Genomic DNA, 27347 nt, shown 5'->3' with positions numbered 1-27347 from the left:
GCATGCCTGATTCTGGCAATAGGAAAAAGACGAAACCAGCAAACTTTACCTTCAAAGAATGGAGATTTATTTACTTAATGTCCATTGTCCCCACTCTCAGACAGCACTTTATTGCTGTTTACGAAAAACCACAATACCGTCCTTCGTATGGTCCAGAGCACATCTCGTATTCTGCATTTATTAAATGCAGAATACGAGATGTGCAGATGTGAATACGAGCCTAGACCAACCACTTCACAAGTTTGTCCTGAGACGAATACAATTTTCCGAATGTCAAGAACATGTGACTTGTTGCCGCTAGCTTAATGTGTAAAATAACTTATCGTTTGAAAGCACTTTCGTGACCAGACTAAAAGTGGCGCGTCATCATGCTAAACAAGAACTCTATGCTGTTGGCATCCATGGTTGCTATCTTGTAATGGCAAAAGCAATGATGCTGACTCTCATGGTATGCTGTTGGGAACGTGATTTTGGTTTAGTACCAGACTGCACTGCCCAAGCAATTTTCAGATGAAAATCTTTTGGAAGAAAGGCACGTGTTAGAATATGGCAAATATTTCAATAATTAATCATGAGCTACCATTGTCACATTAAAATTTTCCTGGGGCAGGCCGAAAATAGGTGTTTTTGACAGGAGATGACATATGTTCAAAGCATTCAGTGTACTGTAAGCGCGGCCAAGGCGAACACTGCTGTTATTGGAGTCACCACTGCTGTCACCATTGGGATCAGATGCATGCGTGATGACCAGCCAAGTTTGAATTATCCGCCGAAGGCTAGTTTTAGGAATTCAAGTTTTCTCCCATAGAAATGCATGGCCGCCGGCTGCGACCTTCAGTCGGGATCGAGTTAACTGGATTCGAATTAATGGAAGTCTACTGTATAGTGAATTTTTTTCAGGTTACAATTTTCAAGCAACTTCCAACCGCGCCAACTCCACTTTTGATGTCTCTGCTGAAGAGGGCGGCAATTAGGTGAGGGAAGTGCTGGCAATGACTGTTGTAAAAAAACTCGTGATCATATATATGGCTCTAAGAGCGTAGTTGACTTCGGTTCATGTTGCAGGGGGAGAATATTTGGTGCATGCATTCACTGCGCTTTCGTCTCACTGTAGCAACAGCGTGACAGCAAAGAGTTTTTTAGGGGTCCCAACAAAGAAATTGCGTCAACACTGCACATGCGCATGACGCAAACATAATTTGAGGTTTGCTTCCGGCATGCTATTTTTCGGATGTAGACGGGTGCCCCAAAACATGTCCCAAAAGCTTTGCGTCAATGAACATGGTGGCAGTCAATAAACATGGGACAGCTCTCACTTTGCGCCAAGTTCGACTTTATTCTTCGTAACTTGTAAAATTCATAAGTTACGAGTGGTGATTTAGGCCATCTCTATGTCTTAGTTCCCATAAGTGGCAAAGATTAATCGATAAAATTGCGCTGTCTTCGAGTTCGGTTGTCCATTTCAGAGCTTGTAGGCCTAAAACGGAAATGCTTCGGCTACACACAGAGAAGTGGCCAAATCCTTTGGCCAAGCCCAAGTTGTGGCCCAACGCTGAAGCGTGTTGTAGACAAAGATGACGCCTTTTCAATTACTATTTACGAAATGGCGACATCAAAGACGGCAGAAACGTGGATGCGAAAAGCGTGAGATTGACTAATCTTCGGCATGACTAATGATGAATAACGTGAAGCTATGAAATTTGCTTTGCGAGAAAAAAACACATGCAGAAGAATCTACTAACACTAAGGCTACCGATGCACAAAATTATTCTAGTACACTGTAGCAAAACTAGTTACTGGATTGCCTTGAATGATGAAAGTAAGAAAGCTGGTCACTCAGCACTCAATATAATAAATTATGCTCTCAATCATTTATTTTAATGCAAGGCATTCTTATTAAACAACAAAATATGTATGCCAAAGCAGTTTGTTTGTAATTTTTTTATTTATAATTTGTTTTAGTTTTGCTATCTAGCAGTAGTGGTGCAAGCTAAAGGCTAACCAGGTCACATGCAAGCATAGTTTGTGCTGCAACGCGTTGACCAGCTTTCCTGATTGCTCGTGGAATTAAGGCACTTATTTTCTGGTGAATTCAATATTTAGGACTTCCGTTTGCTTGGACTTTTAGGCGGGCCCCATTAAGTCTGAATGGTTGGTCAATGACTGTATTGGGCGGAGTACCGCGCATGTTATTGAATGCCATATTAAATGGGGTTCTTTTCAGTTCAAACATGTATTAGTCGCATAATTTTCTAGTTTCCTAGGAATTCGATTTAGTGAGGCTCCTATGCCGTATGTTAGTTTACTATTCAATTTCAAAAAGGTTTTTTGTGAGAGCAGCTTTTTGTCTCATCAGCAGTGTTACAGCAAGTGTTATTGTATGTTATGTTTTTCCGGATTACATGTTCCTTTTCTATGGTCTCCTAAAAAACATGAATGGGGTTCTACTGTACTGGCATTTCAACAGAACTTCTTGGACAAGTAGGTGGTGTCTGTTAAACGTTTCTGGGTGCAAAAGATGACATATAAACGAAGGAAATGCACAAAGTTCCACTACCTACTGACTTAAATATTCAAAGGACAGAAAATAGGGCACAATTTTCGTGCACGCACAACACAAGATGCAGATGTCGTGACAGTGCTACCATATTAATAATGCAACCGATTAGCCTCAAACATGTGCACCTCAGCTAAGGCAATCGACGTATCACTGACACAGGCAGAACATTTCTTTATGATAAAATATGCCTCCCCGAGTTCATGTGCTGTTTTATAGCTGCTCCTACCAAGAAACTTTATATGCAGAAAGTACTGTTGACATGAGCAGGTTTTGCAATGTGCGCTAATGTGTGCACCACCCAATTTGTACATGTGTGTCTTTTGTTTGTATGTCTCCATTTAATGCAATAGCTTTAAGTGCCCAGTGTCGCAGGAAATCCGGTGTCGGCACCGGCCTCCCGTGAGCAAAAATTCCCGTATATATTTAGGTATATCTATAAATGCCATGGCATGCTATATGACATGCAGTATATGGGGGTTATATTGTCATACCATTCTATCACTAAAGTTGCTCATACCTTGTCTTACATTCTTGACAAAGTTATTCCTTGGAATTTTGACAGCCCACAAACAAATGTCATGAAACAAAACACCGACAGCGCATGCCTTTTATGTTAAATCTTCTCAGACTAAAATGTTAAAAGAGCGAAACAATACCAGAAACCAGAAAATGATTTAATTTTTATGGCGCGGCTGTGCACTACCTCCTGGATTGGCCCCCGCAAGAGGCCGCGTTTCTAATAGAAAGATTGCCTTCGTGCACAGTGTTAGCCGCCAGCATTTCCCTGTAAACATTATGGTTACATAAGCTGTAGTTGCCTGGAAGTGTGAGAAGCAGCCAGGGATCTTCGAATGCTAGTGAGTTCCACTCTTAAAGGTGAAGCTTAAGCGTCCTCCAATTTTTATACCCCAAAACAATTTTGACATCGAGATAAGAACATTTTAATATTTATGCACTTCTAAAACACAAACGAGAATGATGTGCCTCACAGAAGCTGCAGTGGACAGCAAGTGGCCATCAAGCGATAAAACAAAGATGACAAGGAACATGGCTATCAATAATTAGCAATCTACACCACACAGAGCACACAATGCGGCATGGTTTCGAGGAACCCACTAAATGTGGAAAGGCTTACATAGGCTGAGCTGGAGACTCTTTCACTTAAGCATAAGTAAACATATGAAATGCATATCCTAAACCCAGAGAAGCATTGTCCAAAGTAGCAAACATGCTCTAGGTGCATTCTCAGTATGGCATTACCCAGTGTAGATGCGCCGATTTCATGCCAAGTCATATGCGCAGTGTTTCTCTAGTCAAAATGTTTATCATTCCATACCCACTTTAGTTAGTGTGGCTGTCGTCGCACAGTAGGTAATGGATGCCCTGCTGCCGGGTGACATCGCACTAAGAATACACCAAACATTTTCCATTTGCTTGACGCTTAATGGTAAGGTGCCCTGCCTCCTAGCTTATCTCATTTGTAGCAATAAAGTCTAAAGAGGAAGGTATGTTCTGTACTAAGACTCGTTAACAGAAATAAATGTGCCGCTATTACTGAAATTTCACCTAGTTGAGTACTCTCTTATTTAATAAAAGCACTCTACAAAAATCGGTTTCAGATTTTATGACTACTTTATGTCTGAATATTAGTATTCCTGTGCTTACTTTTTAACTTGCAACAACCATAAATTATGATGTTTTACGTGCCAAAACCATGATCTGATTATGAGGCGTGCCGTAGTGGAGGACTCTGGAATAATTTGGACCACTTGGGTTGCTATAACGCGCACCTAAATCTAAGTACACGGCTGTTTTTGCATTTTGCCCCCACTGAAATGCGGCCGCCGTGGCCGGGATTTGATCCCGCGACCTCGTGCTTAGCTGTGACATCCTTGATGGCTGCAGCAGATTCAGCAGGAAATCGCAAAGGAGGCAAACACTCATAGTAACGACTCTCACCACAACCATGGCTGTGCTGGAAACACTCCATTCTCACAAAACCTCAAATTCAAACAGCATATGCACTTTTAAACTTGCAAAAGCGCACTATAGAAAGGACAGAAGGAAAGGGGACATGTCCCACATAAAGGGCACTACACTGCAAGTGCTGATTGCACCACTCCTTTATTCGCAAGTGGGGGGAGTTCAGCCTCATTTTGACAGGATGAAATTCACAAACACGCTTGCATCAGTCAGGATGATAGCTCCGCGACTGTCTTGATTTCCAGCCCGCCTAGCTCAACCCCAGAGAGATGCTCCCAGTACAGCAATAAAGAGGAATGGAAATGTCATGGTTCAACTCTTTTGCATTTCTGACAAGTCACGAAGAAACAGAATGATAACAGAAATTATAAACTCACTTGCACACGCCTTCATAGATATTTTCTTTGACGAGGGCCATATTTTTCACTTCAGGGTTTTCTTGAAGGGATTTCATTGCTATGTACTGCCGATGAATCAGCGACAGTTGCTGCAGAGACAGATATATGGTAGCACATTGAGTGCCGGTGACTACTGAAGAGCCTGAATGCACACATTCACTACTTTGCACTGGATACCTCTGTCTTGCCCTAATGAGCAAAGACTGCATCAAAATTCTGTAGGAATGTAAAAGTGTGAGGACCTCATCCAGCGGAACAAAAGAAGATATAGTCAACTTAAGATGCAGAGATTGCTACACAGCTACAACCACACGGTTTCATATAGGGTTGCTAGAGTTTTTCCTGCGACTAACAAGCACAGTAACGTGATGAAAAAAAAAAAAAAAAACTATAAGTCATTCCAATAACTAATAACAAAAGGATACCATGTTAGAGGCAGCAAATTAAAGTCAACTCAAATGCTTATCTTCAATGTCATTGGAGGAGCAATGGAAGTGCTGCTATGAACACTTTTGTTTTGAAACGTCAGTCTCTGCTCGTATATTTGCAGATTAGAAAAATAAATCGCACAATAACATTAGGCCTAAGTGTAACCACGGCCGGTCACTCCTGAGCGAGCCTGTACTTGATCAGCCTGAACATACTCCTGACTATGTCTAACAGCCCCCCCCCCCCCCCCCAATATGTACCACTATGTTCAAGCATACTCAACTCCAGTGCAGCTGTATTCAGCTGCACTTGGTGATTTGATTGTGCTTGAAAAACTAAGACTTAGAGATTGACTCCAACCAAATAAGGAAATTTACTAGCCCGACGTTCCGGAACCGATTCGGCTCCTTTTTCAGGGGGTATTCTTCGGAGGTGGCACGGTGTGCCGCTTTTAAAAGGTCCGTCGTAACAAAGGAGAGGAAGGGGGAGAGAGCGTAAGGTGCGGAGACATTTACCGGGCACCTGTTCTAGACAGACAAAATAGGCGGTGGGGTGGGGTGGGGGCTTCGGCGTCGCTAGTCGGCTGGGTTGACCGATGCTGGGCGCCCTTTAGTCGCGGGAATGCGTTGACGAAGGACAGAGGAATGGGGGGGGGAGGGGGGGGGGTAAATTCTTTATTGAAAAGAGTCGAAACTCATTACACATTCGAATCAGATCAAAAGAAAGAAAGGAGAACGGTTCTCAACGAACTCAAAAGGAACGGCTATACAATGGAATTCATTCGAAAAACAACCCGACAACAAAAAAGAAAAAACAAACTAGAGACTTCCAACCGTTGACTCCCCCTCGACCACAGAAACGAGTGTCCATCCCATATGTCAAAGGTACCAGCGAAGCTCTCAGCCGAATATTGAAAAAAGAAGGCCTCAAAGTCGCGCATAAACCGATGAACACTTTGAATATCCTCATTCCTAAACCAAAAGAAAAAGCTCAAGGCGTCGTCTATAAAATCAGCTGTGCCGACTGTCCGGTGTCGTACATCGGGGAAACCAAAAATCCAAAAGAAAGAATCAGACAACATGAAAACGACGTCAGAACATTCAACCGAATACGCAGCGCCGTCGCCGAACATTCCGAAGATGCCGACCACAAGATTTCTTTCCAAGAAACCCAAATCCTGCAAACAGAGACAAACTGGCGAAAAAGGCTACTACTGGAGTCTTGGCACATTCAGAACACGGCGGGTAATATAAACCGCGTGAAGGGCATCCTTCCTTCTTTGTATGTTCATGGCCTTGCAGAGGCGACAAAGGGAAGAAAGGACCCCCCCGCTCTAGGTCAGCAACACCAAAACAACTCGTCCCCCCCTGTCCTTTGTCAACGCATTCCCGCGACTAAAGGGCGCCCAGCATCGGTCAACCCAGCCGACCAGCGACGCCGAAGCCCCCCCCCACCCCACCACCTATTTTGTCTGTCTAGAACAGGTGCCCTGCCAAGTGTCTCCGCACCTTATGCTCTCTCCCTCCTTCCTCTCCTTTGTTACGACGGACCTTTTAAAAGGGGCACACCGCCACCTCCGAAGAATACCCCCTGAAGAAGGAACCGAATCGGTTCCGAAACGTCGGGCTAGTAAATTTCCTTATTCGGTTGGAGTCAATCTCTAGTCTTAATCAATTTTCCCAACCAGACAGGTAATTCTGTCGAAATGTTTAGCTTCATGCTTGAAAAACTCCTCACAGATTGACTCTGATAAAAACAACAAATGTGTGTTTGACAGAGATGCAATTCTTGGCTAGGGTTTGAATACAAAGATTTACACACATGCGCATGTACCTACAGATGCACACACACAAGAAAATGAAAGAGAAAGAAAAAATAGCAAACACTAGGGATACAGTGAGATTTCCTTCCCACCTATCAACTCGCATCAACCTCTTCTATTTATTTATTTATTTGTAAAATATGTTACAAGGCCCCTCCCTACATGGGGCCCTTACCACCTCTTTTTTCCTTAAGATTTTGGAGTTAAGCCACTGTGAACAAAGATGCAGTACTCACCCAAATGTGTATGTGCATGCAGTGCATGAGTGTTTGTAAGAGACTAAAGTGTCTCAATATATTTAATAAAAATATATGCTGACATGAATACTTGTAAAGTGAGCTTCATAAAGTTCCATAGGTGGTTGCGATAGCTGCAAGGATTTTTGTGTCAGAGATGACATCATAGAGTGCAATTATGACTATCGGACAAAAATAGTACTATACTGTGTTTTGCACTTGTGCACCAGTCATGAAGGCTGTGTAAAAATAATGAAGTGATGTTTTACAGTCATTTAATGACCATCAGAAAATAAATGGTGAAAGACAAAAGTTTAGTGTAATCCAGCGCTTAAAGCACTTTTACCTCAGTCACTTATACAGCGAAGCAGTTAAGGGGAGTTCTACAATGATTTTCGTGTGCCGAAGGCAAGCATGCGGCGCCCTGAATTTGCTTTGAAAGGAAACCAATAACCCCTTAAGTGCTTTATTATTCTGACCAAAAGTGACCTTATATTGCTTTTTTAAGGCTTATTTTCAAACTTTACTCCATTGGAAACTCTTCTAAAGCTTTTTCAACCAATTTGTTTCCTGTTATAAGCATGAAAACCCCATTTTGCCTCCTCACTGTGCCGTACATATGTACCTGTCATTGCTGTAAAGGGTACAGACGGCATTGTTCCAAATATGCCAAAAGCTGCACGAAGCGGTTGATTCCAGAATGTGGTCTTTCGGGCGCCTACAGTGCTACCTTTATGTAGTAGAAATCAAGGACCACAATAAACGCACCCCCACCAGCACTAACTAAATGATTACCATATATGTTGTAGAACATGAAGACTGAATCAACACAGTTCTTCAAAGCCCTGACATTTAGGGGAAAAAAAAAAAAGAGTGAAATAACCGCAGATTTCAAACACTGCCACTGCAGCTGTCTATGTAGAAGAACTAAGTGGACATGCTGAGTTCGCACAAACAACCTTTGAAACGAGATTATTCCCATGGAAGAGCTGAGCTCGTCCAAAGCAAAATTAACCAGGATCGCGTTGACGAGCTGAGCTCCTCCAAAACACTTAAGGGGTCAATGATTTTAAAATATATGTTATCTTTCGCGTAGCTCATTCAGATAAACAACAACTTATACAGTTATACCTCGATATAACAAACATCAATATGTAATGAAACTGTTTATATAATAACGTATTCACCTTTTTATAGCTTCTTGTCCATAGAACACCATGTATCTTGAATCTCAATATAATGAAGTGTGTTTATACACGATTTCAATATAATAATATTTCACTGGTGCCATGAAGGCAATACAGTCGCCAATCGATTTTTTGGACTGCAAAAATTCGGACTTGTTGGATATTCCGGACTTCATAAATGCACCGTCAAGGTTCCGATAGAGCTAATGCATTTTCGTGGCTGATTTTTTCGGACGAATTTAGGCTCCCAAGTTCGATTTTCCGGACTAAAAATAGCTTGTTTTGGACTAAAAATCGCTCATTTTGAGCCACGCTAACCGTTCTTGGAGGCCGCCATGTGGAATTTTCCGCTGGCTCGCCCAGGCTTGGCTTCTAGTGGCCCGCTGTATAGCCTCCAAGATTGGAAGACGCACGAGAGCGTGCCCCATCCTCCCTTCTCGGAAGCCATACCCGCTTTTTCCTTAGCTGACAAAGCGCTCTAGGGGACGGCACTTTTTTTATTTTATTCGGTCAGCACTATCGTCATAATCACTTCCTGCGAAATCCGTTTTTTCTTCTTATTTTTAAAGTTCGGTTGCTATTTTGCACGTGGTGCGATTGGTGCCACCTCTTGTGCCTTCGCGAGAGCCAAATGGTGCGAAGCGTAGCCTCCACGATCAGCTCCGGCAGCGCGCCGTTACTGAGCCGTTACAAAGTTAGCAAGGTTACACTTCTCCGCTGGGCTACGCATGGAATGGGAATGAATGAATGAAATCAACTTTATTCAAGGTCCTGCCGAATGGGAAGACCGGAGCGAATGACGCGCTGCCGGAGCTGATCACGGAGGTCACTTGCCAAGTAACGGGGCTCGTTTCTTCGGTCTCGGTGGTGATCTCTGCTAGCAGAGATCGCCAATGCGGTGACACTCTTGTCGACTGTATGCAGAGACGACGTCAGTCATGCACAAATCCGAGCAAATCACCTGTAAGCTTAGTACGAGGCAGGACATTATTAAAGATTTTTTATGCCATTCTAAGCCTAATAAATTTTCTTTTTTAGGGTGAACGAGTTTTTCAGGAATGTTCGATTTTTCTGACTATTTTTTGGTCCCCGCGAAGTCCGGAAAATCGGTCGGCGACTGTAAACGGAAATTGCCATGGACGCAGATTGTCAAATGGATGAATTACATGCACTTGTTACATGCGCGTTGAAGTGAGAGGCAGATGCAGCATCCGCTCCCCTGTGCCTGCGCTCTTCATGATGGCGCGTCCCACCCTAGCAGCAGAGTGAATGAGCGTCGCAGGCTTTGCTTTGTACCACCAATGTGAAGATATCGCTGACATGGCACAACTCGTAACTTTGGTTGCCAACTGTCAAATTCAATGAGATAATTTTTTTCTCATTCAAATTAGCCTCTTCCCATTGCCCAGTAATTTGGAAAATTTTATGACCCCTTCCATGGGTAAGAAATATTTGTCAGTGACTGCACTTATTTGCATAGACGGTCGAATTTCAACATAACAAAATTTCGTTAAAACAAAGTAAAGTGCTGATTTTACCAACTTCATTATATCGAGGTTTAACTGTATAAGCACTTTTCTAACTAATACATAATTTTTGTTTCTCACGTTGCGTTATACTGGCTTCATGTTGGAGGTCGCTAGGCATTTGTGTGGCTGCAGAAGTCAGTAATTAGAGAGAGCCCCGACCGCACTCGAACTGAGCAGCAACTGTTGCTCCATTCGAGTAAGGCTGTGAGCCAGCAAACAGACTTCAAGCTAGTGCTTCTGAAGGGTGTGAGAACTCGCCTATAGAGCTTCGTTGTCTTTGATGTATCAGTTGTCAGATTGGCATATATCTGTGAAGGCTTTGCCTTTTTAACTATTTATCAACATTCAACATCATGCAAAGCCCGTTTCACAGCTTGTTTATGCTGTAAAGCACAGTCAGACAGCATCCTCACTAACTTGGCAGGCGCAGAGCCATGTTTCATAACTGTTCTTTGCTCAAGAACAAACATGCATATTCTGGTAAAAATCCTTGAGTGTTTATGTTGCATACCTGGAGTGTGCCACATCTAGTCATCCTCTCCAGTGGAGAAAACACGTTGGCGCTCGCGGCTGCAAGTGTACTGACATCTTCCTCTTGACCATAGTACATCACAGGGCTCCTCTGCATAAAAATGTAGATATGATATTCAACCGCTAGCACAGATACAACACCAGCCCAAGTGTGAACTAGCAATCTGAGGAAGCTGAAGATTGCAGTATTATTTTGAGTAGTTAGCACGTGACAGCTCGAGAACATCACAGACGTGCGACATTTCCTTTCAGTGGCCTGCTTAAGATGATTAAAGCAACTGTCAAATCCCTTGCCCCGCCACGACGTTCGCAATTGAGTGATGGGCAATACACTGTGATAGAAATAGACAGTTATAGTATAGCGTATAAAACTAAAGCGCACGTTTATTACAGTTTTAGTTGGCCTGCGAGATCTTCTGATCTCGGAGTCCATATGCCGCCGTCGTGCCTATCTCCCGACTTTACCGATAGGTGGCATTGACATCTCGAAGGTTTTTCTCACTTTAGGCTTCGACTCATTCGAAACAATAAGCGCTCTCGAAAACTCCACTAGGTTATCGATAATACATTGTCGTCGAAGTGGCCTGAGACTAGGCGAAAGCCGTTTATGCAGTCATTTCCCACGAACGAAGTGAATTCTACAACAGCAACGCCAAATTCAATTTAAAGCGGGCAGCCGGGACTGACCCCATGTTTTACGTAAGCTACGAAAACCACGCAAAGACGGTAAAGCTAAATCTGAGAAATAGTGCGCGTACGCTATACACTATGGGTCGTTTAGCATTCTGCACATGCGCAGTGATGACCTGGTAATTTATAGCGCATGCAATGGTATAGCAAGTGCTAAACTAAAACTGTCTAATAAGAGGTCAAGCTATCAACATTACTCAAAAAATGCACCTCAAAGGTAAATATGAAAACAACGACGCAAACTATGGTGTTGATGTAATTAATTGAAAGCCTCACATTTCTGTTCCCCCCACCACACACACAAATATGTGCCTGATCTATGGCCTCTAACCATAAAAGATTTATGGGTGTTGTGAATAAAAAACAATCGAACAAACAATGTATTCAAAGCAACATAGGATGTCATTCATACTTAATCTAGTTCACAGAATCCCTTCAGAATCTCAAAGTGATCAGTGACATCTGAAATGCCATCAGCAAAAAAAAAAAAAAAATGTCTGGCCTAATCCATTCATGAAAGTAAGCAGAATGCCTGCAAGCACAAAATGCTCCTTTATTTGGACATCATCAGTTTACATGCTCTATTTCATGTTTCCTGCTAGGTGATGGCTGCCATGCATGTGCACAATGCTGTTTTAACACGGGAAATGGGCAGACCTGCAGCCATTAAGCATCCTGTCAGAATCATGTAGTCACAGGAAGGCATCCTTACTCAGATATTTTTCATTGATAAAATTGGAATAAAGAGACCGCTTTCCATATTGCAAATTACTAAAGACAGTCATACAGAAAGCAAATACAGCCCACAGTAAGTGACAGGTCAAGAGTGCAGCAGCAAAAAAGTGTTTTAAAGGAAATTAGAGCTAGCCACTTGTCATTGCTTGCTGCCATCTCCTACCATGTGCTTGTGTTCTCTCATTGCCTTCATTGACTTGTCACAAATCTATGAACGCATGCATTTGCGAAGAGCTTTCAGACACAGACCACGGCACTTCTGACTCACAAAGTCAGCCATCGTGCAATGCTGTTGTTTGTATGCATATTCATGTAACCTACTAAGTTCCAAGAACCACTGCTATTCTGGCAGCAGATCTAGGCATGGATCTCTCTTCACTGGCTCTACCCACTGCTGTAATGGTACTCCTAACTCACTGGTACATCTGTTGCTGCTTATAATATTGCCAATCAAGAGAACAAGCTGGCTTCAGGAAGGGATATTCTACGATGGACTATATCCATGTCATAAATCAGGTAATTGACAAATCTGCAGAATACAATCAACCTCTCCATATGGCTTTCATAGATTATGAAAAAGCATTTGATTCAGGAGAGATACCAGCAGTCATAGAGGCATTGCATAATCAAGGAGTACTGGAGGCATACGTGAATATCTTGGCAAATATCTACAAGGATTCCACAGCTACCTTGGTTTTCCACAAGAAAAGTAGAAAGTTACCTATCAAGAAAGGGGTCAGGCAAGAAGACAATCTTTCCAATGAGGATCAACGGCGAATATCTCAGCAACCTTTGGTTTGCAGATGACATTGTCCTCGTCAGCACAATGGGGATGAATTACAACAAACGACTGAGGACCTTAACCGAGCAAGTGTAAGAGTGGGGTTGAAGATTAATACGCAGAAGACAAAGACAATGTTCAACAGCCTGGCAAGGGAACAAGAATTCAGGATCGCCAGTAAGCCTCTAGAGTCTGTAAAGGAGTATGTTTATCTGGGTCAATTACACACAGGGGACCCCGATCATGAGAAAGAAATTTACAGAAGAATAAAATTGGGTTGGAGTGGATACGGCAGGCATTGCCAAATCCTGACTGGGAGCTCACCACTGTCGTTGAAAAGAAAAGTTTACAATCATTGCATTCTACCGGTGCTAACATATGGGGCAGAAACTTGAAGGTTAACACAGAAGCTCGAGAACAAGTTAAGGACTGCACAAAGAGAGATGGAACAAAAAACGTTAGGCGTTTCATTACGGGCTTCTCATTAAGAGACAGGAAGAGAGTGGTGTGGATCAGAGAGCAAACGGGGATAGCCGATATTCTAGTTGACAATAAGAGAAATAAAAAATGGAGCTGAGCAGTACATGTAATGCGTAGAGTAGATAACCGGTGGACCATTAGAGTTACAGAATGGATACCAAGGGAAGCGCAGTCGAGGATGGCAGAAAACTAGGTGGGGTGATGAAGTTCGGAAATTTGCAGGCGCAAGTTGGAATCAGCTAGCGCAAGATAGGGGTAACTGGAGATCACAGGGAGAGGCCTTCGTCCTGCAGTGGACATAAATATTGGTTGATGATGATAATATTGCCATTCCTGTGAATTCTTGCATTGCAAGGCGACCACAGCACGTTTATTTACTGCTGAAGCAAAATGGCACCTTTGCTGAGTGTCTGTGCAACATCAGGGAGCCCTTTTCAAACAAGGGGCATGCGTTACGCATTTGTATGAGGAGCTTCCCCTGCACTCTTGATTTGTCACTGATTACAAGATGACAAAGATACCTGTCCAACTTCCCAAAAATCTACAAAATGCAGCCCTTGCTATTCTAACACAGGTGAAATAAGAAAATTCCAGTGAGACAACCTTTGAACCAAATAGTCTGTTGAGGCTAAATCGAAAATTCATGTTCTAGTGACATGGTTGCAGAATTTGGGTTGAAGTGGCAAGTTTACAATTTCATATCTCGGCTATGATAATGCATGTACAATTTCTGTAAGTGTCACTGGGAGAAAGTGAAAAAAAAAAAAAAAAAAAACAGTTGAAGTCAAGATCATACATTACAGTTCATTTCTATTTGTTACCTCTTAGGTTCACAAACTTTGTACGTACGAGGTCTGTTAGAAAAGTATCCGACCTCCGGCCGAAGAAGAAGAAAAAAAAAAAAAAGACTGACATAACTGGAGCGTCAGAAACCTAATCACCCTCAAAGTAGTCTCCATGGGACTCCACACACTTCTCCCAGAGATGCTGCCATTGTTGGACGCATTCCGAGAAGGCCGCTTTCGGAATGGAGTTTAGCTCAGCTGTCGTTGCAGCCATAATGTCCTCTCTTGTCTGAAATCGCGCTCCTTTCAATAGACTCTTGATTTTGGGAAACAGCCAGAAGTCGCAGGGGGCCATATCAGGAGAATAACGAGCCTGTTAAACTACAGGAGTCTGGTTTTTCGCCAAAAAAGTCTGAACCAAGTGTGAGGAATGTGCAGGAGCATTATGGTGATGGATGCGCCGATTTCCTGTTGACCACAACTCCGGTCTCTTGCACCGCAAAGCATCACGTAGGCGACGGAGGACATCCCTATAGTACTCTTTGGCGATTGTTTGACCCTGTGGTGCGTACTCGTGGTGTACCACACCGCAGGAGTCAAAGAAAGCAGTCAGCATCACTTTGACGTTGCTGTGCACTTGGCGGGCCTTCTTTGGTCCTAGTGACGTGGAATGCTTCCATTGTGTTAACTGGGATTTGGGTTCCGAGTCGTACCCGTACACCCAATACTCGTCACCACAGCGTGGCTCGCTCTCCACCGATGCGCGGCCGTCTTTAAACCGGTTGTACCACTCCTTAATCTGTATGTTGCTCATAGCATCGTCACCGAAAGCTGTCTGAATGTTCCGAATGGTTTCCACTTGGCTGTCGTCCAGTTTCTGGCAAGCTTTGATGCAGTAGCGCTGCTCCAGTTACTTCGTCATTTTCCTTGCAATAAAAAAACCGACGAGAGCACTGTGCACTACCTCACTCAAACGCTGCATCCCAGCGACTGACGCTATTGGCAGGCGGCAAAAAATTTGCGCATGCGCATGAAGGTTCAAGGTCGGCTGATGCAAGCATGCTTGTTTCATGTCCATCAGGTGTTCGCAGAAAAAAAAAAAAAAAGTCAGATACTTTTCTAACAGACCTCGTATTTAAAAATGATCTACATTATTCAAAACCATGTGTGATAAATAAAAATTTTCCATATTGTAATGGTTAGGTCATTAGTCACATCTTGTTTGGATGCACATGGGTGAAAAGAAGGACGGCAAGAAGTTGGGGGTCACACACACAGTTTGTTTTATGTCAGAAAATGCTAAAGACAGAAAAAAAAAAGACAGAAAACACTAAAAACTTAAGGACACTGACACTAATTTACTGCACAGCAGGCAATCCAAATAAACGAGTTGTATGGTTCACTAGCATTGTCTTTGGGTGCCTGAGCCCTTCTCGTGTGGTTCATGCTCTAGCAATTATGGAAAGAAAGGTGAACAAGTGTCTCACAGTTTGTCGACAGTGGTCCAGAGACGAGACGGAATTAAAGAGACAGTCCAATAGGAGGACAAGTTGAGAGATATATCAAGCAAAGATTACAGATTTGCCAAATTCGCTTCCATTATGGAATTGTGAGGCGTAATCTTGTTGCTACTAACACTTGTGATCACCTGTGTTGTGACGGTAATCTGAGGAGTAGCTTGATGCCATGTGAAGAAATAGCTTCCACAGTTAGTGATAGTTGAGGATATGCTTTGGTGGCCTACATAATTTGTTTCCCAGATCAACTTGCCTGTACTATTATGGTTAGTGTGTCCTTAACTTCACTGTAGTACAGTTGTATTATATACACAATGGATGTGTACATTCACTCCCACCAGTTGCCATTAGTCCATTAGCTTGGAGTTGCCTGTTGGTGCCCGTTTGGTGTTGATTTATTGAGACAGTACTGCCCATGATGTCAAATGCAGGGCAATGCCTTCGCGCTAATGGCAGTATTATGCTGAAGGTATTAGTCTGATATAAGAAAGATCCTTGCACTAGTGTTCTTTACTGCAACTGTTAGCACTTGTTAATGAATGTTAAAAGTGTTGAATAGGCATTTAGACAACCTACAGTGAGATACCAAAGGAAACTATGGAGGTTGTGCAATGCAGTTATTTTGGCACCTACACATCAAGTGTTTTGAAGGAACTCACGAATTAGAGAAACATATCAGCTAAAAACAAAAGGCAGCACTGACCCCTCCTTCATTTGCAAGGCGAGCACTCCAATGTGCCACTTCCATGGACAGTTTCACGCTTCCGGGAATGAAGGGGGTAAAAAAGGTAAAAAAAAGAAAGGACAAAAGAACACACAACAACTGGACGTTTGCCAACAACCAACTAATTTTCTTCCTAGAAAGATAGAAAGAGAAACACTTATAACCAGTCTTACATGATAAAGTTTGTGTCTTAGAACACAGAAAAGTACCTGCAGCTTTTGAAGTGCAGAGCCACAAGACTGTTGTGGATATTTTCTAGGTTAGTTTGATGTTTTCGCGCCTGATGATTGAAAAATTGAACGTTTCTGACCACATATCATATTCTTAGCTGAGCATAATGACAGACAGGATGCCAGGAACGCAGTATATGACCTCCGATACGTGTTTATTGTGTGTTCTTTTGTCCTCATCAATTATTAACCTTTGCCTTAGTCTTCGAACCAGCATGCCCGACTTTCACTAAAGCGAGTTTCTGCTCCACGCTGCAGCCAGCTTCGTGGTTCAGTGTCACTACTTTTGGAATGTTTTCACCTTTGCTTGTTGTCTTACTTTGTTTTCTTTTGACAGTAAGCAGTTTGCCAGGCTGAATGAATTTACCTTATCGCGAGTAGAATTTGTATATAAAGGTTGTGTATTGCCACTCCACTCTAGCAAATTTGAGCCATAATAGTTTAAGCTATAGCTCAGGCCAACGTTTCTGCCTTTCTTTAAATAATGACCTCCAGTTAAAATTGGTCGAGCAGGCGCACCTGGTGGCTGGAGCTCACAGGATCCTTGATTGAGGACTTGGTCCATGACCGTCAACCCTACAGGGTGCCGGTGATTTTATTTCAATAAACGTTTATTTTTCCGTATCCTCCTCTCTCTTTCTCACTGAGAAAGGAGGAGGAGGAATCCCATTTTGATACCAGGTGCTGCACCTGCAGACAGTGGCAGCAAGGAAATTGTCATACTGACGTATAGTCTCCAACCTTACGACCTTCCCGAATGAACATATTTAGCGGGTAGAGCGCACATATGAAAACACCTGAGCAAAGTTGTAGAGCATCTTGTGTGACATCTTACTGTGTGCCACCATTTTGGATTTCGTTGACAGGTGGCTTATGTGTGTATGCACATCTGCCACTGGCTAGTCAAAACAGTCTGAAGAGCAATACAAAGACATCAAAATTTGAACGCAGTCCATAGCAGACAGCACAGAGCATGGTTGATAGAGAACCAACAAAGGAAAGCAGTGAGCTGCTTGGTCAAGCAGCCAAAAGTAGAGAGCGAAATAAATATATATTTTCAGTGAAGTGACACAGGCAGAATCGCTGCCATATTGCTCCTAGTATCACCCTATGTAAGGAAAAAAGAAAAAAAGAGGAAGAGTTGAGGGGGAATGCAGAATGTAAATTATGTGCTAATAGTTGCTCTGCTGATATTCAGTTTTTCTGAAGGAATTCCTCCTGGAACTGGTTCCTTGCTGGGTGCCATACTCATTGTAATGTTTTATGCAAAATTTAGAAACTGGTACTACAGGGCCTCTTAAGAACAACATAAACACACCATGTACCTGTCTCAAGAGAGCAACGAAGTGAAAGCACTTCTCCAGGCGCATTCTGTAGAGGAGATAGCAAGCATCCAAGTGCTGCTCTCTGCTGGCTATCCGCAAGAGCACCTCCGATTGCTCCCAGTCCATCAGCCTGAGTCTTATCTGCGCATACATTGCACCAAAGTAAAACACTGGTCTTTTGCTTACTGCCTATGCAATGACTAAAACATTCATTTCCCAAGCTTGCACAACAATAAATGTTCATTCAATAAAACATAGTTTATTAATCAGGTTCAGACCACAAACTGGGATGACTTATGTATGGAAAGTTGTCCTGAGAAGGCATTTTCCACGTTCCTTTTTAGAATGACTAAATGCATTGATAAGTGTATTACTTACTTATTCACAAGTCACACAGTGGTACTCTACTACTACAAGAAATCCTTGGAACACACCTGCCACGTTGCGTTCCCTTAAAAACAAAACTGAACAAAAAAAGTAAAATCACAGCCCTAACATAAATTTTAAAAATCACTTTCGTACATAAACATTTTTTCCATAGTTCACGGGCGCGAAAAACGAGACTACTATGCAAACAACATATCTGAAAATGGAAATGCTACCGGGTGTAACTGGAAACTAATTAGACAGTTTCTTAATATGAAAGAGCCTGATCCGGCATCAGAAAAATGATCCTCAATGATCCCAAATATATCACAGATACTGATGTTGCTAACACATTTAGTGATCACTTTGCTGCTTCTGGTAATAATCTTCCACGTAGCTCATGCTCATTTTATCCTCGTCATGTTTCACCATGAGAAGGTTACAATGCTATTTCTTGCCTGAAATCAACTGGGCCTGGCCTTGACTCTATCAGACCAGCACATACGAAGCTTGTATTTACTGTTGTCTCATCTGTCCATGATGATATTATTAACAAAATGTTTGTGCTGGGGTATTTCCTAACTGACTTCAATTTGGTAAAATAATACCAGCCTTCAAAAGAAGCAGTCGTGAAAATATTAACAATTACCGTCCCATTTGTATCTTAGCATTTTATAGCAAGGTTATTGAAAAACTTATCTATACTTGCCTCAATAACAATGTGAATAAGTTTAGGCTGACTGCTCCCCTCCAGTTTGGGTTCTGACATAGCTATCCAACTGAATCTGCGCTAGTTCACTGACAAAATTAAGCAAGCCACAGGTTGGGGAATAATTGTACGGGCTATATTTATCGATCTGGCAAAAGGTGTTTGACACACTAAATCATTGCATTATATTACATAAGGCTAGAGCAATTCCGCATTACTGGTCCACCTCTTGAACTTTGTCGCTGCTACCTGTTTATTTGTTCCATAGTTGGCAGTGTTAATTGAGAGTTTCAGTGTGTCCGCTATTTGGGTAAACACAAGTGGACTGGGCATTTTACTGGATGAGCAGAGGCACAAACAAACACAGAGCTGATATTGCAGTAACCAAGTGTATTCTACTTCGCTGCTGGTGTTAATTTTCGGCAGTGGTGTAATCACATTGCTGCCAAGAGTTTGCACCAGCAGCAAAGTAAAATACACTTGGTTACAGCAATATTACTTGTTTGTCTGGCTGAGTTCTGTGCCACCAGGTGGCTGCACCGTGCAGGCCATTCACATTTGCGTCTCCGATCGTACGGTAAAACACCCACTCCGCTTGCCCAGTCTCTATAGCTGCCATTCTTGTTGCATTTGGCTCTCCAACCATCAATCTACACAACCCCCGAACAATAAACAGTGGCTTGAAAAGTTATGGAGGGCCCCTTTACGAACTTTACCCAGAATACACCCCCCCCCCCCCCTGCCTTACGTATTATTTATTGAAGACGAAGCTCACAAGCAGTAGCAAATTTGGAAAAGCAGACTGACAAGCAACACATTGTCTTTAGATCCCACTTCCTTTTTCGGTGACATTGCTTTTCGCCGATTTTGCATACTTCCGAAACTATACTGAATAAACTTGCTCAAGGCAAGCACCCAACTAATATAAGATGCCTTGCACTGCCTCAAAAAGGCTGTGCAAGCACCACAAAATGCTGTTTTTGTAGGCATTGTTTTAAAATCTTGCATTACCCCATCCATTAACACCCCTTAGAACATTTTCAACAGAAATTATTTCATAAAACATGACGCAATATTCGAGACATGGTAGAAGGAACCCAAGTCCGTAAACATCATGAAATATTCGGGTGAGTTGGCCCAGGTATGATAGCGTGAATTTACTTACAAAAGTGATTGTGCGCATATTTTAGTTGAGGATGAAGATGAAAGTTACGGGATGCGTTGGTCACCAAAAAATTTCTAGCATGTCTGTCATCGTATCACTGGCACTGTGGCATGTTTCTACAAGGTCAAGCACGTCACGTCTTGTAATTCAACATGTTTTAATGCTGAATAAAAGTTCAGCTTGCTCTGGAAAATGGTGGCTGAAGGATGCATTCATCACTAAAATCTGCAGCACATTTCTTGTCATAATGCGTCAGTTCGCCTTCAGCTTATGAAAACTTCGCTTAACCTAGCTCCCACAGTGTGCAGGATCTGCACCTTTTTGTTTCTTTTTATTTGCGTTGTACATAACAAGCACAGTCGAAGGCCAGTGAGCAATCTTGCCAAATACGTTTTATCAATCTTTTTATTATTTTTTCGTAACTGATTCCCTTACATAGAAAAAAATTGAGCAGTAATCATAGGACAATGAGAGCCAATGTCGAGTAAGTGATAGCTTTCTGGTGGATCTATTGAGATATGTTACTGGGACACTAGTTAGTTTAACCGGTTAATGATTTGAAGTGTGTGATTGCTGTAATGTATAGATATGTTGGAGTGCAATTGGCAAGTAATTTGCAGCCTCACCATGCGAAATGGCAGGAAACACACTGATGTAACAATTATTCCTGCTCTATCTGGTTATACCATTAGATATGCTGTGGCCAGCATCCTCTAAAGCATTGCTCACACTGCAACAGGGCGATTTTTGAATTCTGCACTCATATGCCAGTGCTTTAGTATAAATTATGTTTGACAGAAGAATTCTGTGTATGAGGAACGCCGGTTCTGCATTCTTTTTCGCCACCTGAAGCAAGATATATATGCACAGACGCACCACAATATGTATTTGCACTAAAGCAATAAACATTGCAGACTTGTTTCCTTTTGAAACGGCTGGCACGAGTCATGTTGTGCTTGAAATATATATACTCACAATTCATTAAGACGCGTCCGTAATGCTTGACCTGGCTGGATGAAATGGACGTATCACGCAGGCAAGTACATACATGCAAAACTCGAATTCATTCAGCGCACTTGCCCAGTACAAGCTTGCGCTTTACGGTGAACAATAAACGAATATGAATTGCGAGAAACAATATGCAATGTGCTAGCGCAACAGTCAGCGCTATGTTCACGAACCTTCAATTTCGGCACCGTCGGCTGCATGGTGTAGACCGCATAAAGCATGTAAAGACCAAACACTCTCTCTCGGAATGAGCAAGTGGGAAGCCATAACTGCAGTATGATGGGAACTATTTCTTCGAAGAACTGCAAAAGCAAAAGCGAACAATGAAACAACGCGGCACTGTCACCGACAGCTGCAATAATATTTTTGTAACGGCAACAGGCTAATGCAAGGATCATTCTTTAAGCATTTGCTCGATCGAATAAAAGAAGGCGTGTGACAAACATACAATAGCATGTCTGAGCCACACGTCGCGTCCCAACCATAAGCAAGAACGCACATCGCGCGTGCACAAGAATGTTTGCTACTCACGAGACGAAGTTCCCGGTCCTTCCGGCCACTGAAAGAAAACAGGTACATTGTTTACGTGCAAATTGCTTACCGACGAGCTTACCAAAACACCAAGGAGAACTTCGCCTCCCGCCAGACTTTGGAGAACGTATTGTATCGTAGACTTTCCTCTGACATAAAATTTCGTAAGAGCATATTAAGGTCAGTGTGAAATCCAGCGGATACTTTCTTTGGAAATTTTACAATACCCATTCTAGGTTCGTCTCACTTTGCCTTAGCTTAACGAGCAAAGTTCTGCACTTGAAGGACTAGAATGAACCGTAATTGCCGCAAACCCGTGCACCACGTGATTAGCAAGGCGTGTTCTCCCTCTCTTGTTCGCTCACAGTCCCACGACCACGACCTACTCAAATACTGACCTGCTCAGCTGGCGGAGCCGCCTGCGCCGGTTCTCGTTCCAGACTTCGCCGCTAAGGGGGCGCTCTAGTTACCCTCCCTCCGAGCGCGATTTACCGCCAAATTAAGTGAGTAGCCATTTCGATTCTCAATGTTACTAGGAGTCGCGGTGGATCCCTGCATTCTTTTTGTCACGCTATGATGTACCCATTTTGGCACGCGATCTAATAAATTTCTTTAATTTAGTTTTGCAGCAATGCGCACATGAAACCTACATACATCTTTAATATACTAGTTGCCTGTTCCTTTTATTTTACCACATCGAACTTATTTTTTTTTAATAGCATACAAAGCAACAAGTTATAAGGAACGGTGGCGTGCTCGTGTATTTTCTGACGCCAAGAATGGGAACTGCATTAAACATTGTCGTTGCCTTCCCCTTGTACACACTATATAAAGGGTGTTTTTCGAAGTGTGCTGTAATAAAAACTGTGCTTACAAGCCTCTTTAACTAAAACGTAGACGTGCCATGCACTGCTCTCAGACACACTGCGGGTCTCTGGCTGCTGAGGCCAAAGTTTATTTTTAAAATGAATTAGTTTCGCAGCACCAACGGGTGCGGGAAACGTGGTCTGTCGGCTATGAGGTTGTAACCCGAACCAAGCTCATGTTGGAGAGGGTTCTCTTTCGGTTTGTTTGGAAGAGGACAACTGGTTGCGTAGCTAGGCAGGTTAGAGTGACCGACCTAGAATATGGGAGAGTGTCCAAAGCGCCGCGCGAATGCATGGGAGGAGCGAGGACCTTTTTGTGTGAACTCCCGCGCCGTGGCGCTGCAGTACCGGACCCGTCAGGGATTATGATCTTTAATGAACCCACGAGTAACTTCGTGGTGTCAATTCAATAGCAAGTAATACCCATAGTGAAGCAATATAAGTACCTCGGCGTACACATAAACGAAGGAAAGAATTACTCAAGCAACCACCAAGATAATCTGAAAATAAAGGGGAAGCGGAATGCAGCATTAATGAAACACAGAGCACTGTGGGGCCACAATAAGTATGAGGTGGTGCGTGGAATCTGGAAAGGAGTAATGGTGCCAGCGCTAACATTCGCAAATGCCATTATATGCTTAAAATCGGATATATTGGCGGGTTTGGAAGTTAACCAAAGATCAGCAGGCCGGTTGGCTTTGGGAGCACACGGTAATACGACAAATGAGGCAGTGCATGGAGACATGGGTTGGGCCTCTTTTGAAGTCAGAGAAGCACAAAGCAAAATTAGTTTTGAAGAAAGGCTCAGGAACATGGATGAAAATAAATGGGCGGCTAAAGTGCACAAGTATCTCTACATGAAAAGCGTGGACACAGAATGGAGGAAGAGGTCAAGGAAGTTGGCAACCAAGTACAGGATAATCGAAACTGTAAATAGACAACCAGGGGTCATCAGAAAGAAAGTGAGAGAAATAGAGACCGTGAATTGGATGCAAAGAATGGAAACGAAAAGGACAATGGAGATTTACAAGAATGAGAAGAAAGAAATTGGAAGGGAAAATCTGTACGATAACACAAAGGGCAGTGCCTTGCTATTTGAGGCTCGAGCCGGTTGCCTAAGGACGAAAACATATCGGAACAAATATTCGGAACTAGATGAGACATGTGTATGCTGCAGTAAAGATCCAGAGACCACTCAGCACATCCTAATGGAATGCGACGGGATCCACCCAGCGAGAACCGTAGGTAACGTGCAACTCCCAGAAGCGCTTGGGTTTAAAGTGGAAGGAAACATAAACAGATCAGCCGTAGAGATCAGCAAGAGACGATTAGAGTACTGGTGGAAAAAAAGCAGGGAAAAGATACGACCTGATCTCTTAAAATCATAGGCAGCGGTACAAGCTAAATTTTTGAAAAAGGTATACAAAAATGCTAGATAAAGAACATGTGTAGTATACCTGATTAAATCAAGCAGGCTAGGTGACTATTTGTCGCCACCCCGTTTCAAAGGGGATGCCAATAAATCATCATCATCATTATCATCATCGTGCCGGTACAGCAGCGCCGAAAGTCAAACTAGGGACCATCACCTCTTTCCAAATCCCTCAGACCAAATCTCTCAATCCTTAACAGGCTCTTAGGAAGCGTAATGTGTCCGTTGGTGGGGCCGCGGTACCAATAAAAATACAAACCGCGTAACTCTCGCGTCTCGTTCACTTGGTATATATTCCAGATGGACATCTGTGGTAAAGAGGGAGATAGCTTAGGTTTGAAGTTTAGTAAAGAAAAATCGGCAGTCATGACTTTTAATGATAATCAGGGCAGCGAGCATAGGATACAGGAGGTTACGCTGGAGGTGGTGGATAAGTACAAATATCTTGGAGTGTGGATAAACAATGGGGCTGAGTACATATATAACGGAACATGAAAAATATGTGACGGCTAAAGGTAGCAGAAATGCAGCTGTGATGAAAAATAGGGCACTGTGGAATTACAATAGGTACGAAGTGGTGAGAGGGATTTGGAAAGGGGTGATGGTCCCTAGTTTGACTTTCGGCAATGCGGTCCTGTGCATGAGATCAGAGGTTCGAGCAAGGTTGGAAGTTAAGCAGCGAGGGGTAGGTTGACTGGCTCTGGGAGCACACGGAAATACACCAAATCATGGGGGAAAAGGGTGACATGGGATGGACGTCATTCGAGGGCAGGGAAGCCAGCAGCAAGATAGAATTTGAGGAGCGATTGAGAGAAAAGGCAGAAAAGCGGTGGGCAAGGAGAGTTTTCAGTTATTTGTACATGAGGAATGTTGATACAAAATGGAGGAAGCTGACCAGAAAACTGTCAATCAAATATTTGGACTGCAGGAGGGGTGCAAACCAGGAAACAGCGGTTAAGAAAAAGGTTAAGGAAACAGAGAGGGGTCTGTGGAAAACAGGGATGCAGACGAAATCAGCACTGGGAACATACCGGACTTTCAAGCAAGAAATTGCCAAAGAAAATATCTACGATAATTCTAGGGGAAGCTCTTTGTTGTTTGAAGCCAGGACGGGAGTTTTGGGGACTAAGATGTACCGAGTCAAGTACCAAGGTATAGATAGACACGTTGTGCTGTGCGTGTGGATAAGAAGAGGAAACGGCCGAACACCTCATACTTTTCTGTAAAGGGCTTAACCCTACAGTGCAAAGCAACGGGGCTGATTTTTTCAAAGCATTGGGGTTTAGGGACAGTGAAGGCAAAATAGACTTTAAGCGGGTAGAAATAACCAAACAGAGGTTATCTGATTGGTGGATAACATCAAGGCAGGGGTGAAATTGCACCCACCACAAAGTACAAAATATGTTAATAGTCATGGCTAGGTGGCGTATGCCACCGCCCGATTTAAAGGGTTCAGCCTCATCCATCCATCCATCCATCCGTGGGCTTTCTCCGCTGCGGAAGCCGCGCCAAGGCGGCGGGCGTCTGCTACGAGCCTGATATTTTGGTTGCCATTAGCCAACATCGCAATAATTTGGGATATATTAAGTACCACATCACCGCAAGGTAATACCGCAGTGACTCAGCGCACAGAGAACGCGTTTGCCGTCTGTTAATACGGGTATTTTGTCTGTTTCCTTCTAGCTCGCTTGGTCCGCGCTTACGCGGCTGTTTGAGTAATGACACGTACTTACACACTAGCGGCAAAACGCGCGCGGCGCGCCGCCGGCGGCAAGACGCGCGCCGCGAAAGCAGCCGCGAAACGGGTTTTTCTTGCCGCGGCATGGATCGCTCCTGGACCGATTTTTTTGCGGTTTGCCGCGTGCCGCGGATGAAGGAGACCAATGAGAGCGGCCCGCTTCCGTGACGTGCGCGCGGGAAACTGGTGCCATGCAGACCCGCCCGACCGCTTCTTTCTAGTTTCGCACTATCATCTGCACGCGTCAGCTCCCGGATAGTTCGAGAAGGGGATAGGAGTCTAGCCTGTCACGTGATTGCCGCAGCGGCGCGCCGCCGGTTGGTGTGGCCGCCCTGCCGCTGCTGCGTTTTGCCGCCGGCGGAGCGCCGCTCGCGTTTTGCCGCTAATGTGTACGTGCCATAACGCATTCCGCGCGTTTACTTCATTTAGTTATGCGTGGAATGAGCAACGTGAACGTGCTGCAGAAGAAAATAAGCTGGAGATCGCGATGACAACCAGGAGAACTTGGAAGACATGGCTAGCTCATGCTAACGCTTTTACACCATATATCGTTCCCTTTCTTTTATTTCATTCATTCGATTTGTTTTATAAGACTGCCTCCCGCGCTCTGCTGTTTCTTTATTAAGGCGAAATCCTTAACAGGCTCTTAGGAAGCGTAATGTGTCCGTTGGTGGGGCCGCGGTACCAATAAAAATACAAACCGCGTAACTCTCGTGTCTCGTTCACTTGGTATATATTCCAAAGTATAGCGTGGAAAGGCACAAATGTGTGACTAAGATGACTGATGGGTCATGGCATTAGTAACTTGACATACTTGCATTCACGTCGCGATTGGCGACAATATCACGTGTGGTGCAAACCCGCATTTTCGGCCAGAAATTTCACTGATGGTGTGGGTGTGACGGAAAGGACGTGTTGAATGCCAATCTCGATCTCAGCGTGTCGAACTTGCTCATATATCATGACGAACTGAGAGCACAGGTAAAGGGTAATAATAGTAATGATAATTTCTAGGGTTTACATTCAAAAATCACAATATGGCTATGAGAAACGCCGTATTGGAGGGCTCCGGTAATTTCGACCGCCTGGGGTTCTTGAACGTGCACCTATATCTATGGACACGGGTGTTTTATGCATTTCGCCTCCATCGAAATGTAAGCCGCCGTGGCCGGGAATCGAACCCGCGTCCTCGAGTTTAGCAGTGCAACCTACCAAAGCCACTAAGCTGCCACGGCGTGTAGGTAAAGGGTACGCGAGAAATATACGGCGGCAAAAAACAAGACAAACCAAAATAAATGAAACGCTAACAGTGCAACATTGTGTACGTACGCCTCATTTCATAATTACGAGCGAACGTCAGAAAACGAACGTGATTGATTACGGATGTGCAACTCGTCTTTCGCCTTGTATTGCAAGAGCGCAAACACTAAGCGAATTTTAACATGAAAGTAACTTTAGGAATATTTATTGCGTATGCTCGCTGGTTCGTACACAGCAAATATACTTACTGATAAATAATTACGTACTTGTAGTTACGTAATGAAAGAGGCACCAGAACATATACTTCTCATGTTTTACTTATTGAAGCTT

At 43.3% G+C, this 27347-nt stretch overlaps 1 protein-coding gene across 1 annotated transcript in view; it reads right to left on the bottom strand.

The window, feature by feature from the left end:
• Positions 1-22113, bottom strand: part of LOC119441933 (snRNA-activating protein complex subunit 1-like) — a 40128-nt gene extending 18015 nt beyond the window's left edge. Inside the window, exons 1-6 of the mRNA XM_037706602.2 lie at positions 21804-22113; positions 21722-21749; positions 21364-21492; positions 17943-18083; positions 10656-10766; positions 4921-5030 (exon numbers count right to left, since the gene is read on the bottom strand). Of these exons, the coding sequence (XP_037562530.1) occupies positions 4921-5030; positions 10656-10766; positions 17943-18083; positions 21364-21492; positions 21722-21749; positions 21804-21952 (668 nt within the window). The 5' untranslated portion in view covers positions 21953-22113. The remainder of the gene's footprint in view (positions 1-4920; positions 5031-10655; positions 10767-17942; positions 18084-21363; positions 21493-21721; positions 21750-21803) is intronic.
• Between the last annotated feature and the right edge of the window lie 5234 nt (positions 22114-27347).

This window comes from Dermacentor silvarum, chromosome 2 (genome assembly GCF_013339745.2).
Source record: "Dermacentor silvarum isolate Dsil-2018 chromosome 2, BIME_Dsil_1.4, whole genome shotgun sequence".
NCBI lineage: Eukaryota > Metazoa > Arthropoda > Arachnida > Ixodida > Ixodidae > Dermacentor > Dermacentor silvarum.
The sequence above is the reverse complement of the archived record's forward strand: the minus strand, read 5'-3'. Positions and strand labels throughout refer to the sequence as shown.